The sequence below is a fragment of the Hemitrygon akajei genome, chromosome 25, assembly GCF_048418815.1.
Source record: "Hemitrygon akajei chromosome 25, sHemAka1.3, whole genome shotgun sequence".
Lineage (NCBI taxonomy): Eukaryota > Metazoa > Chordata > Chondrichthyes > Myliobatiformes > Dasyatidae > Hemitrygon > Hemitrygon akajei.
In genome coordinates, this window is record NC_133148.1 from 51,659,686 (window position 1) to 51,677,114 (window position 17,429).

General features: G+C 46.1%; 1 gene segment (V, D, J or C); it reads right to left on the reverse strand.

The window, feature by feature from the left end:
- Positions 1 to 397: 397 nt before the first annotated feature.
- Positions 398 to 16,752, reverse strand: LOC140716303 (Ig mu chain C region secreted form-like; the record flags this gene model as incomplete). The annotated part of the segment is given in 8 exon segments: positions 398 to 1,098; positions 1,753 to 2,073; positions 3,638 to 3,955; positions 4,041 to 4,343; positions 7,919 to 8,218; positions 9,096 to 9,407; positions 15,348 to 15,459; positions 16,498 to 16,752. Coding segments are annotated over 8 exon segments (2,307 nt in total), but the record flags the coding sequence as incomplete, so codon positions are not given.
- Positions 16,753 to 17,429: the final 677 nt, after the last annotated feature.

Sequence of the window (17,429 nt, forward strand, 5' to 3'; positions counted from 1 at the left end):
ATTAGTACCCCTTCAGTACAGATGCAAACTGTCTGCCATGATAGACGGAGGTTTAACTGCGCCTTTGCAATAGTACAGTTCCCAACAACGATATGTTTCATTTAGTTCGCGACACACAGGCACCAGATGAGGAGCAGCAACCTTAGTGGGGACAAGGAGCCCTCAAACAGCAATCCGACATATTTGACACAGATATGACGTTTGGTCAGTGGTTTCAACTCTCAACTCTTTGTCAGATACCGTAGGTTCTAATTTCTTTGACCATTAGTTTACAGCCGATGCAGGAAGGGTTTAGACGCCAGAGATATAAAGACACCGATTTCTCACTGTGTGGGTCACCAACGACACCTCATGTTGAAAGTTCCTTATTTGCCATTTCCAAAAATCACAACCAAGACATTTTCAAGTTATATTTATTGAACTTGGATCAGTACATTGACAGATACAAAGATTTAATACATTGTGCAGTCCCAGACAGGGTTGAAATCCATTCAAACATGGCAGAAGAAGGTCTGTGAATGTACACAGAAACTCAGAGATTTGTGGTGAATCATGTTTGTAGTTTAATTTGGTTCTTGATCTTAATTTCATTCTTAATTATTTTGAAAGGTCCAGATTTTAATCATGTTTTAATCAGCTAAATAATCCTCTCTGATAATTAATAATAATAAAACTAACAAAACTAGGGTTTCATGGATTGAATCACACAGTATTACACACAAGATTTAAAACTATCAGTCAGAACAAGTGAGACATTGACCAGGGTGGGTTTGCTGTGAGATTTATTGATGCTTCGGAACAGGTTGGTTGTGAGCGACTCATGACCCACCACACAGGAGAAAGTGGTGCCGCTCTTCCACTCCTCAGGAGAAACCTTCAGCTGACTGGTCATTGTGTTCCAGCCTCTTCTGGGGTCCTTGGTCACCGGCTGGTTCACAAACCCTGTCTTCAGAAGGGTGTCATTGGCCATCCAGGCCACATAGATCTCTGCGGGAGAGAACTTGGTGACCAGACACATCAAGGTCACAGTCTGATCGGTGTCTACCTCATCCGATGAAGGGGGGAGGAGGTAGACGTGAGGACGAGTCAGAACATGCCCTGGAACAGAGAGAATCTCAGTTAGAATGAATCTTCCAATAATTCCCTCCTTACCCGACACATTCTGGTCTTGTACCAACATGAACAATTTCTAAATCTGAGAGACTTCACTTTATCTGAAACTAAAGGCTTTTCCCTTTCTGTTCATCATTGGGATTTGTGGAGTGGAAATCTTGAACCTGCTGCATTTTACAGCTTCCAGCAAGGTTAGTCCATTCAGTTCAATCAATGGGAGTCGCTGAACACAGCAACTCGACAGAAAGTGGAACTCAGCCCCTGGACATGCATCATCCTGTGCTGTTTGTTCCATCTCCCCGGAGCAGGGGTGGCAGTCTCAGCTGTGTACGTGTGAGAGGGAGTGAGAACCTGTGGAACTCCCTCCCACAGAAAGCACTTGAAGAATTATCATCTAATATATTCTCGAGTGGATTGTATATACTTCTTCATGTGAATGGCTCAAAGGATATCTGGAGAAAGCAGGAACAGGAATTGAATTTGGATGATCAACTGAGAACAGACTGAATGGTTGAGCAGATTGAGAGACCCAATGAACTACTCCTGTTCTCATTTTCTATAGTCTATCACCCTGCTTGATGGTGATAAATATGTCATATTACTGAGATCGGACTCACACTGAATTCTGTCCACACGTACCTGTATCCTTCCTGATGGATTTCTTCACCGGTGTTGGCAAACTCTCATCCTCTATCACACACGAGTACTCAGCCCCACTGTTCCACTCTGCAGCAGGGACTGTCAGTCTGCTGGTGATCATATCTTCAGCTCCGTTGCTGTCTGGACCCACAGTCCTCACCCCATCTTCCCTCTTCCTTCCGTCCACCTGCCAGGTTACACTGAATCCCTGTAAATCACTGTGAACCACCTCACACAGAATGGTCGCTGTCCTCTTTGTCCAGATCTCTTCGAAGGAAGGTTTGCTTAAAGTGACTGAGGGGTGGGTATCTGGACATTCATCTGGGAGAAACGTCACAATTATTATTTCACCATTCCCCAATAGACGAGTTTGTCACTGACATGACCAGCATTTCTGTTCATCTCTGGTCAATGATGTGCCTGTCCCATCAAGATGAGATGAGACCAATCTACATTGGTGAAGAAAGGAATTTCCCCTATTGAGCAGACAGGGTAAACACCCTGAGGGAACGTAAATGAACAAGATTGGCCCTTACATTGTTTTTGTAGTTTCATGGTCACTTGAACTGTTACCAGCAACTTATTAAAACAAGTACAGAAAATAACCAGTATTTCAGATTGTGTCGGTGGAACAGGAGCAAAGTTTCAAGTGAAAATATTTCTGAAAATACACTTCATATTTCAAAATGGGAGTAGCAGAAAGATTTACTTTTTGTCACAAATGCTTAAAAATACCTTTTTTCCTCAAGGTGTAACTAACATTTGCCTCTGCATTGTCGGAATGTTGTGTGTTCAAGCCGCCCTCCAGAGGCTTCTACACATTGTCCAGGCTGACTATTCCCACACAGGAGCAGAGGGAGAGCTGCTCTGCTGGAAATTCAGTCACAACTGAGGCACTAATCGGAGGCTGGGATTATGTTCAAAGGCAGAGGGAGGGAGCATTTTGAAGACAAGTATCAGTGATCTCCAGAGTGCCTGTCCAGTAAAATGATCCAGATTTCCCTCAGGTTATGAAAGTATTTTCTGGGATACACTTATTTCTATGATGAAAGCCTGGATTATTTTGGTTGAATGCAGAAACAAACAGATGATTGGCCATTTTTCAGTGCCATTTGAGATTAAAAAGATTAAGGCGTTGAGGGTGAAGGTGAATTAGGAATTCGGCTCACTACTCTATGAGGCTTCACTCACCTCAGCACTGAACTGACTCTGCAGCTGCGGCCTGCAGCCATCGGCACTCACCTCAGCACTGAGCCTGGCTCCGTGGCTGTGGCCTGCAGCCATCGGTCTCCTGGACCGGTTGCAGTGCTGAACCGGTGACGTGGCTGTGGATTTACTTTAGGGGACTCTGCGGTTCAGGTTCTGTTGATTGTTTGTTTAAATTTTATTGTTTGCACAACTTGAATTTTAGAATTATAGAGTTACACTGCATGGAAACATACCCTTTGGACCAACAAGTCCATTTTGACCAAGATTCCCCATCCAGACTAGTCACATTTGCCACTGTTTGACCCAAAACCTTCTAAACCAGAGGTTCACAAACGGGGGTGTGCAAACCCCTTGGTTCATGGTCTGGGTCCATGGCATAGAAAAAGGTTGGGAGCCCTTCCAATCCATGTACCTGTCCAACTGTTTGTTCATTTTCACACATTGGATGTTTGACTCTGAATTCTATTGTGTTTCTTTGTTTTGTGACTGCCTGCAAGAAGAGAATCTCAAGGTTGTATGTGGTGCACAGACTTTGATGATAAATGTACTTTGTACTTTGAACTTTATCAGTTCCCTCAATTAACTAAGCCAGAACTACACTGTGATTTAGTGTTGACCTTGAATTCATAGCACAATGTAAACAATGTCGATGATGGTGTGAGTACCAGGACCTTACCTGGGACGTTCTTCACTTGCTTCTTGATACTGCTCTTGGAGGGGGGATGATTCACTGTACAGCTGAAGACTGATTCTGTCTTCCACTCCTGTAAACTCACGGTCAGGAAGTGTCTGACACTGAAAGTCCACCCCTGCTCCAGAGCGGTCAGTGTAGCGCTGGTGTTGGAGGTGATCACGGTGCTGCCTTTCTTCCAAATGACATTTATTTGGTCCGGGAAGAATCCAGAGACCACACACTCCAGTGTGGCCATTTGCCTTTTCTTGGTCTCTTCCTGAGGTGGAGGCAGCAGTCTGACCTTGGGACCTTTTATCTCGACTGGAAGAGACAAGAAAACAGAAATGTCAAACATTTTGACTCATGTAACCAACGCTGGCCAGTTAATCGCTGGACTCTTGCCCACCTTTGGTACTGTTGGTCCGTGCTGACACTCGGGAAGATGAAGGAGATTCCTGAGCAGAGCACTCATACTCTACCCCACTGAACCACTCCTCCACACTGATCTGGAGTTCGCTGAGCACTCTGTATTGGGATCCGTCCCTCTCTGCTTGATGGGTGTGAATTCCTTTAGTTTTCTCCTTCCCGCCCACGTGCCAAGAGATGTGGATATCTTCGGGATCTGTACAGAGAACCGTGCACTTCACGGTAGCAGTCTTGTCGATCAACATCTCTTCAATGTCGGGATTTTGAATAAAGACTGACAATTCTGCGGATTAGAAATGGAAATGCTCAGAATCTTATGGAGATATTTCTATTGGATGTGTTAGGTCAAGACAGATCATCAGTACGTGACAGCTGCGTTTAATACAAACAGAGTACATAAACACCCAGGACTGAATCACGTGTCTCATATTCCTGATTCAGAAAAGAAAATCAGAACAAAGGATATGCTAATTAGGTTTTGAATCCCTTTCTAATAACTGTACCAATTGGTTCACTGTGAGACAGAGAAGCATGCAGATTTCTCAGCAGAGACACAGCTCAGTATATTCTTTGCTTGGAGACTCAGTGCCATTGATCAGTATCAACGAGCACTATGAATCAATGAGAATCCCTTTCTCCACCTGGGCTGAGCTTGGGATTCACTCAGGTTAATAACTTCACATCCTGACATTCCAGTCTTACTGTGGCTGTGCCTCTCCTCATCCCTGCAAACTTCAAAACCCACACAAACTTCGGAAAACATCATATTCTTTCAACTCTGCTCATTTATAAATGGGCACTACTTCTGCTGGTGCCTGTGATTTTAGCGTTCGTGCTTACAAACATTGAAGCCTCTGTCTCTCTTGAAATGAGCAGCCATGGTCAGAGTGTATCGTTAAGTTGCTGGGCTGATGAACTGGCAAAATGGGTTCAAATCCCAACCTGGTGGATGGGGGTTTAAATTCAATTCATCAATGCTTTTTGGAATAGAAAGATGTCTACGGAGGTATTTGTAGTTTCATTCCCTGTGTTAACTTCCGGAGAGAAGTCCCATCTGATCCAGCTGGTCTGTGACTCCAGACCTGCAGCAACACGGCTGAACCTAAATCACCATCAGGAATGAGGCAGCAAGTCCCTCAGTTCCAGAGCGATCAGTGATTTATAGGAAATGATAAATGAATAAAACAGCTCTTTGATCAAGTGTTGGGTCACCTGTCCTCTGGGTTAGTGTCGGTTTTGTGTGAAGTTGTTGAGGCCGTTTCCCAATGCACGATCTTCAGTTCATGGTCATTGCAGCTCTCTGCACTTTGTGTACACCATTTACACACTTGGTCACCTTCGGGCACGTGGGTGTTTTTGTTCTTTGACATTTAGTGTGAAGGCTGATTGTGTTTGTGTTGTGGTTGAGTCCTTCAGTGAGACTGTGAGTCAGTGTCTTTGTCTGAAGAAAGAGAAGATGGAACACACACTGTCCAGTCTGACTGGGATGGATCATCTGACAAAGTATGATATGTATTTCTTAACCTTTCCTATTTCAGTAAGATTATGAGCAATTTTCCTGTAAAACAGGAAGTCCATGCGTGCAGTCTAGATGATCATTGTTGTCGTGTAATATCACAAATCTGCAAACCTAGGTGTACACTGAAGGGTCATGGAATTGTGAATCCCAGTTTAATCAGCACTGTGATGTTGTTAAACATGTTTTCTGCAGGTTTCTCAGTTCGGTCCCATATCAGCCTGGTCTTGATGTTCTGCAGTCCCTGGGAAATGTGATCCTCTCATTAAATCTGACCGAGTCAAGATCGCTCCCCTTATTGCTGAATGCTGGTGTTATTCCACAAGAAGTATATAATCCTGTCAATGCTTGGGTAATTCTATCAAAACATTCTCCTTTGGACATTCCTTGGGATCACTGAGTTTCCCTTTTGGACTGAATTCAGTGTCCAGCACATGGAACAATGTAACTTTGCAATTGGACAGCAGACTGGATAGACCCCTGTGTCTTGTCTCACCAATTTGCCTTGTGCCCAACATTATCAAAGGGTCATCCGTCCTTTGACTGAGTCAATTTGGAATTTCTGCCCCGTTCACCTTCATCACCTCATGCCTCACAGCCACTGGGTGACAAATAGATTCCAGTTCTTGCTGACTGGAGTCAGACACGAAGGAATCTGGCCAAGGAAACTGGAATTGGGATCTGTGTCACACTGAAGCAACAATGTACACAAATGAATGACTGTATGGACAACCAGAAACACAAGAGATTCTACAGATGCTGGAAATGTTGAACAACACACACAAAATGCTGGAGGAACACGGGAAGTCAGGCAGCATCTATGCAGGGAAATAAGCAGTCGATCTTTCGGGCCGAACGGCTTCACCGGTACTGGAAAGGAAGTGGGCAGAAGCCAGAATAAGAGGTGAGTAGAGTGGAGAGGAATACATTCTGTCAGATGAGAGGTGAGACCAGGTGAGGGGGAAAGGGTGTGAATGGGGAGGGGGTATGAAGTAAGAAGCTGGTGGGGGGTAAGTGGAAGAGATAAATGGCTGAAGCAGAAGGAATCTGACAGGACAGTGCACCATGGAGGAAAGTGTTCAAGAGGAGGGGAACCAAATGTAGATGATGGGCAGATGAGGAGAAGTGATAGAATGAGGCGGTCTCTAATATGGCGATTAGAAAAAGAGGGGAATAAAGAACCAGGGTAAATTACTGGAGGTTGCAGAAATTAGAACTCAAGCTATCAGATTGCCAGATATCTGAATGGAATATGAGGTGTTGCTACTCCAACCTGACTTTGGCCTCACCAGGGCAGTAGAGGAGACCATGGACAGACATGTCAGAATGGGAATGGGAAGTCAAATTGAAAACGGTGGCCTTCAGGATAGTAGAAAGTCGAATAGAAATGTGATTGGAGAGGTAGTCAGTTTGAATAATGGGTTTTCTTGTCTCTCTGTTAAATTTCCAACCCAATGGATACCAGGGGCAGGTCTGGAATCCAGTAAATGGATTGTAATGAAATCAATGACGAATTGTATACACAGCCAATCACTTTATTTCACAGTTTCCTGCTGAACAATGATACTCTTGGGTTGAACCATCTGAGAATGTTGCATTGAGATTACTCTGGTAAAAGAACCTTGGCACAGCCTTCAAAAAACAGCTGGGACAGTTTCCACCTGGAAATGGAAGATTCATAGATTTAACTGTTAGATATTTTCAGCTCTTTTCCCATGCTTGGAAAAAGGGAGCCCCACATATACCCACTCTCTATCCTCTGTATATCGCATCCTATTGGGATGAGGTTGTGTCAGCCATGATAAATGCATGTGCTTTCTGAACCGGGTCAAGGATCTGAGGACACAAGGTCAGAACATTCACTCGAGGATTGGGCATCAATTCAAAAATAATCCAGGCACCTACATTTCAGTGAGTAGACAATCGACAGAAGAGCCTCTCAGGAAACACTGGAAACAAAGTCTGGGGACTAAAGCAAATACAAAATTGCAGAGATACTTTTTGAGGAACTAACACTGAGAAGACAGTGAAAAGGGGAAAGGGAGATTTTCTCCAGATTCTAAAGCATGAGATGTGAGCTTTGCTCACTAATTATTTTCAATATGACTACAAACAGAGACAACTAAAACTATTGAGACACAATGGACAGGTGACCCTAATCTTACACCTTTCCTGCCCAGTAGATGAGGTTAAAGCTGCTGGTGATATGAGTTGATTCAAAGTGCAAAGATCATCTGTACATCACACAACAAGATTGACAGTAGGGACAGGAATTGTGTGGGAGTATCAGTTAGGTAGTTTAGTGCTGTAAGTTAATTAATGATTCTTCAGACATTACTCACCCTCTTGATACGTCATGTTGACCTGACCACTGAAACCAGAAAGTGTGTGCTTCACTTCACAAGTATATTGGTGTTTCTTGGTCCATTCCTGCACAGGCACTGTCAGGTAAGTGATTGTTTCAAATGTACCATTAGATCTCTGAGTGGAAGGGAGAACGATGCCTTCTTGGGCAGATCCAGCTTTTTTCCAGGATACTTTAATGTTGTCGGGAGAGAATCCAGATATCACACAGCCCAGGACAGCATTTGCTTGACTGTGGATCACCTCCCGGGATGGAACAAGGGAGCTGAGCTTCGGAGCTGTAACACATTTAATATCTGTCAGTACATGATTGCTTGGCCTATGCTTTGGATTTCATTCCCCCTCATCATGGGCTAGATCCCCAGTTCCAGCCCTCTCAAGAATGTTGTTAATTTACAGCTGATCTGATGATCTGATGGCTCACACCAGTGAGTGGGAGGGCTGGGTGTATCACTTGGGCCTCCCAGCAGTGTGTCCCACTATGCTATGATAATGCAGAGAGGTGGGTCATGGAGTTGAGGTGCAGACCTGCCGTGATCTAATTGTTTAATGGAGAATGACTGATACCAGCTCCTGTGAGCAGGAGTACATGGTGTGGTACTGTTTCCACTGGTGTGTTTGGGAAACACAATTTTACTTTCCATGGGAAAGAAGAACAGATGGACAGGAGGGAATTATTTTGTTGTAACTGCAAAGGCTGGTTCAGATCTGTGAGAAGATGGTTAAAGAAGGGCAGTGGGGTGGATTCCTTCATCACATTCACCAGGGATGCTTTTACCAGAAGAGGGGGCACCTCAGGGTGAAGGGGAAAGTGCAGGAGAAGTGGGGTAAAGTTTAAATTGTTGTTCTGTGTGCAGGGGTACAATGGGTCAGTGGTCTCTGTATGTGTACAGGAGCTGATCTGTAGGGAGGGTTTAGTGGGAGGGGGTGGTGGAGAGGCTCCTGAAATTAGACAATGGAGTGGATACAATGGAGGCAGATCCTGATACCCAGTTTTGCGCTCATATCGACTTTCATACGTTTCTCACTGCCATTGTAAGAGCAGAATAAAGGAGTTAGTTGCCATGCTCCTACATTATCTGACAAAGCTTCCTACTCTAGATTTATGTTCTGACATCAGTGCAGCTTTAAATATAAATCATTTCTGATACTAACGTTGAGGTTGAGGTTTCTGCCACTCCGCTGTCTCAATCTCGTTTGGCTCGTACCCTGCCTTGCAGTAGTAGACTTTATTCCTCCAGTCCGCCGCAGAGACTTCGAGCAAGCTGCTCATCGTGTACTTTGAATTTTGCCCCAACACTGCCGGGTATTTCTTGATTCCAGTGGTGATGTCCCCACTGTTAGTGGACCATGTCTGACTGATGCTCTCAGGCTGATAGTCCTTGACCAGACAGAGGAGCCTGATGCCTTGGTCAGATTCTCTGTTGCAGGAAGGTATGATGTAGACTGATGGCACAGACTTGATCTCTGAAATAGAAAGAAATTCACAGATGGTTCCCTGAATAAATGCATTACGAACAGAGAAAGGAGATGTTATATAAAGCAGTAATTCTCAAAATTATTCACCCCATCAAACAAAGGCAATATCACTTTAACACTCAGCTGTGAGTCTGTGTCCCTGAGGTAGGAGGGTGTGGATCAATCCCACAGTGGCAACTTGGACACAGTTCAGTCCAGGCCAACACTTCAGTGCAGGACTGAGGCAGTGACCCAATGTCCGATTGGTTGGATTTCAGTCAAAATACCAAAGTGACAATCTGTCTCTCATCCAAATACAATTCCTGATTCTGAAAAGTCTGTTAGCCCCTGATCAGCAGAGTTTACAGAAGAAGTAAGATTTAGAAGTAACTTAATTGAATAATTCTGATCAGTTCGGTGTTGCTGTTGATGAGAGGAGTGATTGGTGTGGATATAGTGGTACCCGGTCTCCAGCACCATGTGTGCAATATAGTGGAGGTTCGGAAATGGGCTCTGCTTCTGAAATTCAACTCAACAGACTACATGATACAGCTGACACTGCCTCACAGATTTACCGTGTGTGACTGAGCAATAATTTCAACCCCACTGAGCCTGTGGAAACTACTGAATAACCGGGAGGGAATGGTAACTTGCATCAGAAACGATATAGGAACTGTGGAAATATATTAGTCCAGACTCTGTGGAGAAGTGTCGGCCAACACAACCGATAGTGACGATGAGACTCCTGGGCAGATGGAGAAATCTCAAAACGACATTAGATGTAGGTGATATTCTCACTGAACGACCAGCCCAGACAGTCCTGTGAGGACAGGTTGTGGCAATTCCCAACCACTTCAGGTGCAATGTACACTTGAAAGCATTGGTTCTCAATTCATTTCACTGGAAAAGGAGAAGTGTTGACTTACCAAGGTAGTTAAAAGTGTCAGGATCAATTAATTAATTGACCAGTTGACAGCTTTGACAGGTGGATATATTGAGGAGATGTGGTTTGACCAGTTGTCAGAATTACCTTTGACAGTGTTGTGGACGGGTTTTGTACTGACCCACCGATGTGACATCATTTACCTCATGATTGACTCTGTCGATGACAGATTGTTCCTGGTGGATGAGGTTAAAATCACCGAAAAAGACTCTGTGGACTCAGCAGAACATGCAGGAACTCTGGGAGTAGGAGACTAGCGGGATTGTATGTGTCAGACAGTGTGAATTGCAGTAGATGAGGGATTTCTTGTCCAACAGTAAGATGGTCAGCAGACACACACTTGCTTCAGATCGATTCTGCTATCGGAAGGGCAGTAATCTCAATATTTGGAGTAGAAGTGGAGTTGTGGGAAGGTCACAATTTGAAATCAGGAGCAAAATAATGAGATATTCACTCTGGGATGAAGACCATAAAATATTGAAATCTGGATTTCAAATAGAATAAAAGTAAATCAATAAATAGAACAAGTAAATAGGAATCAATATAATTTAGCTGGTCAATACTGACAGTTGCATTGTTTAGAACCATTTCCAGGTGCCTCTGTGGACTGTGAACTCAGAACATTTGCCTTCCTGAGTAAACACAGTTGATTCAGGTTGACAGGACAGGCAGAACAGAGAAATGGTCCCTTTCTCATTCCTTCTGACTGAGCCTGAAACAACTAGTGAAATGCTGATGTCAGACTCCCCACCGGGGACACAACTTCTGTGAAACAGGGGGACAAGCTGACCTGTGCTGTGGGTGAAGTGTCACAGGAGTGAAAGCACAGGGCACGGTGCCAACTGGACCATGTCCACGCAGACCGGGCTGAATGGTGCTGGTTCTAACCTGCTGGGACTCTCCCCACACTGCTACGCAGGGAAAGGTGGGACCCTGCTGAGTTTCTGGATGCTGGGGGCTTGCGGTGATGTGTATCCGGGCCTCAGCATTAAATAACCTCAAGCAGCACCCTGTGGACTCTGGGTCCAGAACACCCTGACGCTTGGTGCTTGGAAGTAGGTACAGAGGAGATGCCAGGGGTAATTTTTTTACACAGAGAGTGGTGATTGCATGTAATGTTCTGCCCCAATGGTGGTGGAGGCATTTACTATAGGGTCTTTTTAGAGACTCCTAGATAGGTACATGGAGCTTAGAAAAACAGAGGGCTATGGCAAACCCCAGGTAATTTCTAAAGTAAGTACATGTTCGGCACAGCATTGTGGACTGAAGGGCCTGTATTGTGCTGTAGGTTTTCTGTGTTTCTATACTTGGTAATTGTGTGGAGGGGATTGTCTTGTGTCAATTCTGTCATGTAACAGTTCTGAAATGTCTGGGAAACATTAAAGTTGATGTAAATTCCTGTGGCAACAATTAATTTAGCATATTTTGCTTAAAATAATAAATCTGAAATGCACTAAAATATAATAATCTGCCAGAAATCATTCCTGACTAAATCCCTTCCCAAGCTCAAAATCCCCAGTCAGATGAATGGGAAATGTGATCCTTTGTCAGGTCCAGCCTGTGAGGGAAATGTGGAGGTGGATTTCCCAGTGTTACCCTGGGAATTCCAGTAGGACCCGTTGCCAGTGATAGAGTGTGGTAACAGCTCTGGAGGCATCTGTCACTCAGTAAATCCCGGGGTACAGTGGTCTGTGGAACTCTGGGACTGACTCCAGTGTAAGCGGCTGAACATTGGTGATTCCCTTTGGAATTGCCAGCCACAGCCAGCACCATTTCACCCACACTGTCCTCAGCCTCCCAGGTACACAGCAGCTCAGGAACGGGCTGGGCAGCTGAGGTCTGAGGAACTTCACTGTCTTTATCGACATTAACCCCTGAAAACAACAGAAATGCTGCACCAAGGACCTGGGACCATTTGGACGACCTACAACCAAATAGTGTCTGTCTATTCATCTACTGCACAATGAGGATTCAGATAAGGAGTTCCCAGTGGTGGGGAGCTTTAAGAACTGCAGGCTAAAAGTGACCATTCCTTTCCAACAACACCCAGACTAGATTGTCATGTTGTAGTTCAGTTTGTGGGAACAAGATGCAGACAAGTTGGAGTTTAGTCCCCCCATATGAAGTGACACACTGCAGAAGTACTTGCTGGGTTGGGAAAGGCTCTGGAATGTTCTGGGGTTGTAGAAGTCAATGAAAAAGATGTGCTTTCATCAAAATAAGTTCAGTAAAATAAAACTGGAAACAGGATAGTTGCCAGAAATCAGACTGACAGAGTCTGGTGAAGGGTCACTGATGTGAAACATTAACTCTGTTTCTCACCCCACAGGTGTTCCCTGAGCTGCTCAGTGTTGGCAGTGCAGGAGGCACAATAATGTCAGTCGGTGAGATTTGCAGCTGAGGATCTTTTACATCCCGGGACCAGCAGGTGGTAAGTACAGTTCTGTCTGGATCAGTGTTCCTCTGGGTCTTTATAAAAACACCCATCAAACTGTCAGCAGGGTGCTGGGTGAAGAGGAGAACTGGATCTGGGTGGGTCACAGGGTGCTGGGGTGAAGAGGGGAACTGGGTCTGGGTGGGTCACAGGGTGCTGGGGTGAAGAGGGGAACTGGATCTGGGTGGGTCACAGGGTGCTGGGGTGAAGAGGAGAACTGGATCTGGGTGGGGCACAGGGTGGTGGGGTGAGGAGGGGAACTGGATCTGGGTGGGTCACAGGGTGCTGGGGTGAAGAGGGGAACTGGATCTGGGTGGGTCACGGGGTGCTGGGTGAAGAGGGGAACTGGATCTGGGTGGGTCACGGGGTGCTGGGTGAAGAGGAGAACTGGATCTGGCTGGATCAGCTCAGAAGAAATGTTCAATTAAATGACACTTGAGTATTTGTACAAAATGATTGATGTTGAATCAGTAGATCGGGGGAGACTCAGTCTGATTTTAGTCTGTATTGTAGTAAGTGGATAGAACATCGGGTAGTATGAACAACAGATGGGAATTTTATTTATTCTGCTTTTGGAATCTGGGCTTTGCCGGTAAAGTCTGAATGAATTACACATCTGAACTGCCATTCAGAGGGCATTTGGAGACAAACACATTGATGGATCAGGAGTCATAAATAGGCTCGAAGGGTAAGGATGAGAGATCTCCTTCCCCGAGGGGCATCAGTAAAACTGAAGGGTCATCATTACTAATGACTGGATTTAAAAACAATACCAATTATTAAGATGTTGTAAATCTGACCACAGATCCAAATCTGCTGCAGATTATGGTGAACTAAATCATCACTCCGAATCCAACCTTGTGCCTGTCCATTGGATCACTGTGTCCACGGTGTCCTGGACAATATTTCTCCTTCAATAACATCACCAGAACAGACTGTCTGATCATTCTCACCTTGCAGATTGTGGATTCTGCTGTGTGCAGAGTGGCTCCACATTCCCGACTCTACAACAGGGCTGTACTTTGAAACTACTTCATTGCCTGTGAAGAGCTCGGGGACACCATGAAAGGTGTCTGTAAATGTCAGCACTTTATCTCGCAACCACTTTTACTGAATCACCAGCAACACTGGTCAATGTAGGAAAACACTTGTTAAACAAACCCAGTCGAGGGATGGAGGAGGGCAAGAAATTAGAGCAGTTTCTCCGTCTGTGAACTGAGAATAAGCAGTTCATTTGAACAGTAAAGTTCAACTCGTGTCCCGTGAGTGTGTGATGGGACAGGTTGGGGGAAGCTTCACTCTGTGTCTAACCTCTGCTGCCTCTGCCCTGGGAGGGATGGGACAGTGCAGAAGGATCTTTGTATCTAATCCGTGGCTGCCAGGACACCACATGGGAACTGTAATCTGCATTTAACTCATGCTCTGTGTATTCTGGGGTGCTTGTTGGAAGCCCGTTGAGGAAGAATTTCCCAGATGTACAAGATAAATACTGATTCCATTGAATGACAGAGCAGAGAGTGAGGCCATTCATCCAATAGTGTCTGTTCTTCCCTTTAGCTGAGCAAACCTAATAAACCCATTGGTCTCTCTGCTCTTCCCTCTATCCCTACAACAGGCAAATCTCCTTCTGTTCCCTCTCTACACTCACTATTGGCCACAACCATCATTCAGGCGGGTGTTCCAGATCACAAACGTTCATCAACAAACCTTCCCTTAAATGCTCCCCTATTACACATTATTGACTTGAACGCTTCGCTCCCCACCCCACCTGCAGCACTACCTCCCCCTCCCACCCACTAATGTAAGGCTGCCCGGAATGTGTGAAGGAATTGTGATTTCAATTCCCTGCCTTACCCTCTTGCACCACTTCCTCATTGTCTTCCCAACTCCAAAATTCTTCCCCACCGTACCTCACCTCATCACCCATCAGGGGATAAAACTAAAACCTTAATCCCATCAATTAATCCTGGGATATCGCCGATACTTTTGCTGTATCCCGGGACGGACCTCACGCCGGATATTACATGATGGGACTGACACCCACCTGTACCCTGGGGATATTGAGCCATCAACCAGATCATACATGTGTAACCATTCCCTCAGATTATGTCTCAATCCCATTACCTTCAACATGAAAGCAGCCGACAGTAAAACCCGATCCCAATAACTTGACACTGAACAGATCCATTGTTGTCACTGACAGGGAACGAGTTCAACTGCACTGAAACGCTCAGCTCCTGAACGTGGCTTCAGTTGGTGCTGAGGATCAGAAGCCAGACTTGAACCAAACACTGAGCTCACTCAGCACAACCGGCCGGTGTCAAGGCACAGTCTGGTGACAAGATGCGACCCCATTCCCCTGAGCCTGTCCCCGGCCTGTGGACAGTTCACTGGTGGGGTGGGGTATGTACCCTTGTACTGTTACTGGGCTCTAGAGAAACCCGCCGGTTCGTGGAGATTCATGTATTCGCTCTAAATATCTCACTGAATTCAGTTAAATCACCGAATTCGCCAAAACCGTAAATAAATAAAATACTAGTGCGTGAAGATACAATTGAGAAATTGGTCTTACCTGAAGTCACTGTCAGCGAGGTTCCTCCGCCCCAGTAGTCAAGATAGTCACAGTGCTCCGTCTCCCCATTCACCCAGTGCAGTAACTTCACTTGCCCGTCACATCCAATAATCTCAGCAAAATGTCAACATGAACCCTGTCCGGACCGGGAGCAGCCGCTTCCTGGATTTCCATCCCAAACTCCGTCCTTGTCTCTTCCTGGCGTGTGAATAAAACAGGCATTTTCACAGTTTTCCTGTCTGTGGACACCGGCTCCAACCATTCCCCAGAATCAGAGTCGAATCCTTTTAGGCTTTTAATTGTCCAGAAAGTGACATTTGCGCACAGCAGTCCGAGTCAGGATTCAGGGATTTGACTCTGGGAAGCAGCAATGCGGAATCCGTGGAGACAGACTGCGCTGCAGACGCTCCTTTGTCGAGACCAGTTTCTGTTCAGCTCCCCGTCACCGTGGTCCATATCACAGTGCTTCACCACAGGTCACAAACCGCCTTCATCACATCCAGCCCGAAATCCAGTGGATCCCAGAGCCGGCCGGCGAATTTATTAAACCCTCCTTCTGTATCCGGGTGTCCCACACAGCGGGTCTCAATCTCGGCCATCCCAGTCCTGAAGTGGAGATGATATAACCCACCGGGACCTTTCACTGGGCTTCCACTGACAGCTCCTCCTCGGTGGTCCCGTTCCCTTCCAGACACTTCTCCAGTGGAACTTGTTCCCACTCCCAGATTATCCACTCGGGATCTGATTGATATCCACGGATCCCGGGGTGAAGGCCGGTGGAAGCGTCCGCGGAGCCCAATTTAAAGAGTTTTGTTGTGGTAGGTTTGCGTATGGAGGGACTCAGCATCTCTCACACTGTGCCACCCAGTTATAGTCACAGTGATACACCGCCGTACGATAACCTCCGCCCTTCTCATTGTCTCCCAGCACAGTCACTCCTCAGTCAAACCGCATTAGAACACCAAAGTGTCTCTGATCATCAGTGTTCCTAGGCGCTAGACCTTTTTCTGGAAACTGCAATTCAGGCAACGACACCCGGTCTGCTCGATCGGTGACCCCAGCCCTATTCCTGGTGCTTGGCTCCATGTTACCATCTGAAATGATCCACTGAGTCTTTCGGTTTCCCTTCTCATGAATCCCGATTGACAACCCTCTTCCCAAACCACAGCGACACAGTAAAGCCGGGAAGGCGGCTGTGGCGATCACTATTGCCCTTTTCATCAGCGCGCTGAAGATAGGCGCTCTCGCTGGGTTTTTGTCCGGGTCCAGTCCCGGTTCCTCTCACTGTGTCTCTCGCACAGTAATAGGTGGCCGTGTCGTCCAGTTTCAGGCTGTTCACTTGCAGATACGCCGTACTGCTGTCCTTGGAAACAGTGAACCGGCCTTGGACTCCGGGCGCGTAATATTTGTCATTGTTATAGTATACCCCAGCCAACCACACCAGCCCTTTCCCGGTGATCTGTTTCACCCAGTGTATTCCATAGACATTGCTATCGAAGGTGCCGACTGCGCAGGACAGTCTGTGGGACTGTCCGGGCTTTACCACCGCTGACTCGGGCTGGGTCAGCACGATGTCGGAATGCACTCCTGTCATTAAAGGAGAAAAGAGCAGACGTTAATAAATCGTTCCACGAATAAAGGGTCACAGAGATTCCGAGAATCAACCGAAGCCGCGGATCACCCACCTGTGAGACATGACAAGAGGAGACAGAGATAAGGAACGACCCCCATCGCTGTTTGTACTGAGCCAGATTTGGACACGCTGGAAATCGGTGGCCTCAGCTCAGGCCGGCTTTGTCCGGAGCCGCAGTGAGCGCTGTTTAAATAGGGACGTGGGCTGTGAGTGAGAGAGGGAGCCGCGGTTTGAACAGGCTCTCACACACTGAAACCAGAGGCGCAGCTTCCTGTCCCCGCCCACAGCAGCGATTTCAATTCCCCAAAAGATGTTTGTCTCTGCAACAGGCGGCAGGTCAGCGGCAGTGACCAGATCCGGATTAAAGATCTGTCACACTCTGCTCGATTCATCAATTTCAGCGATGAACAGTTTGTGTAAACTGAAACACACAGAATCCCAGCGAGAGA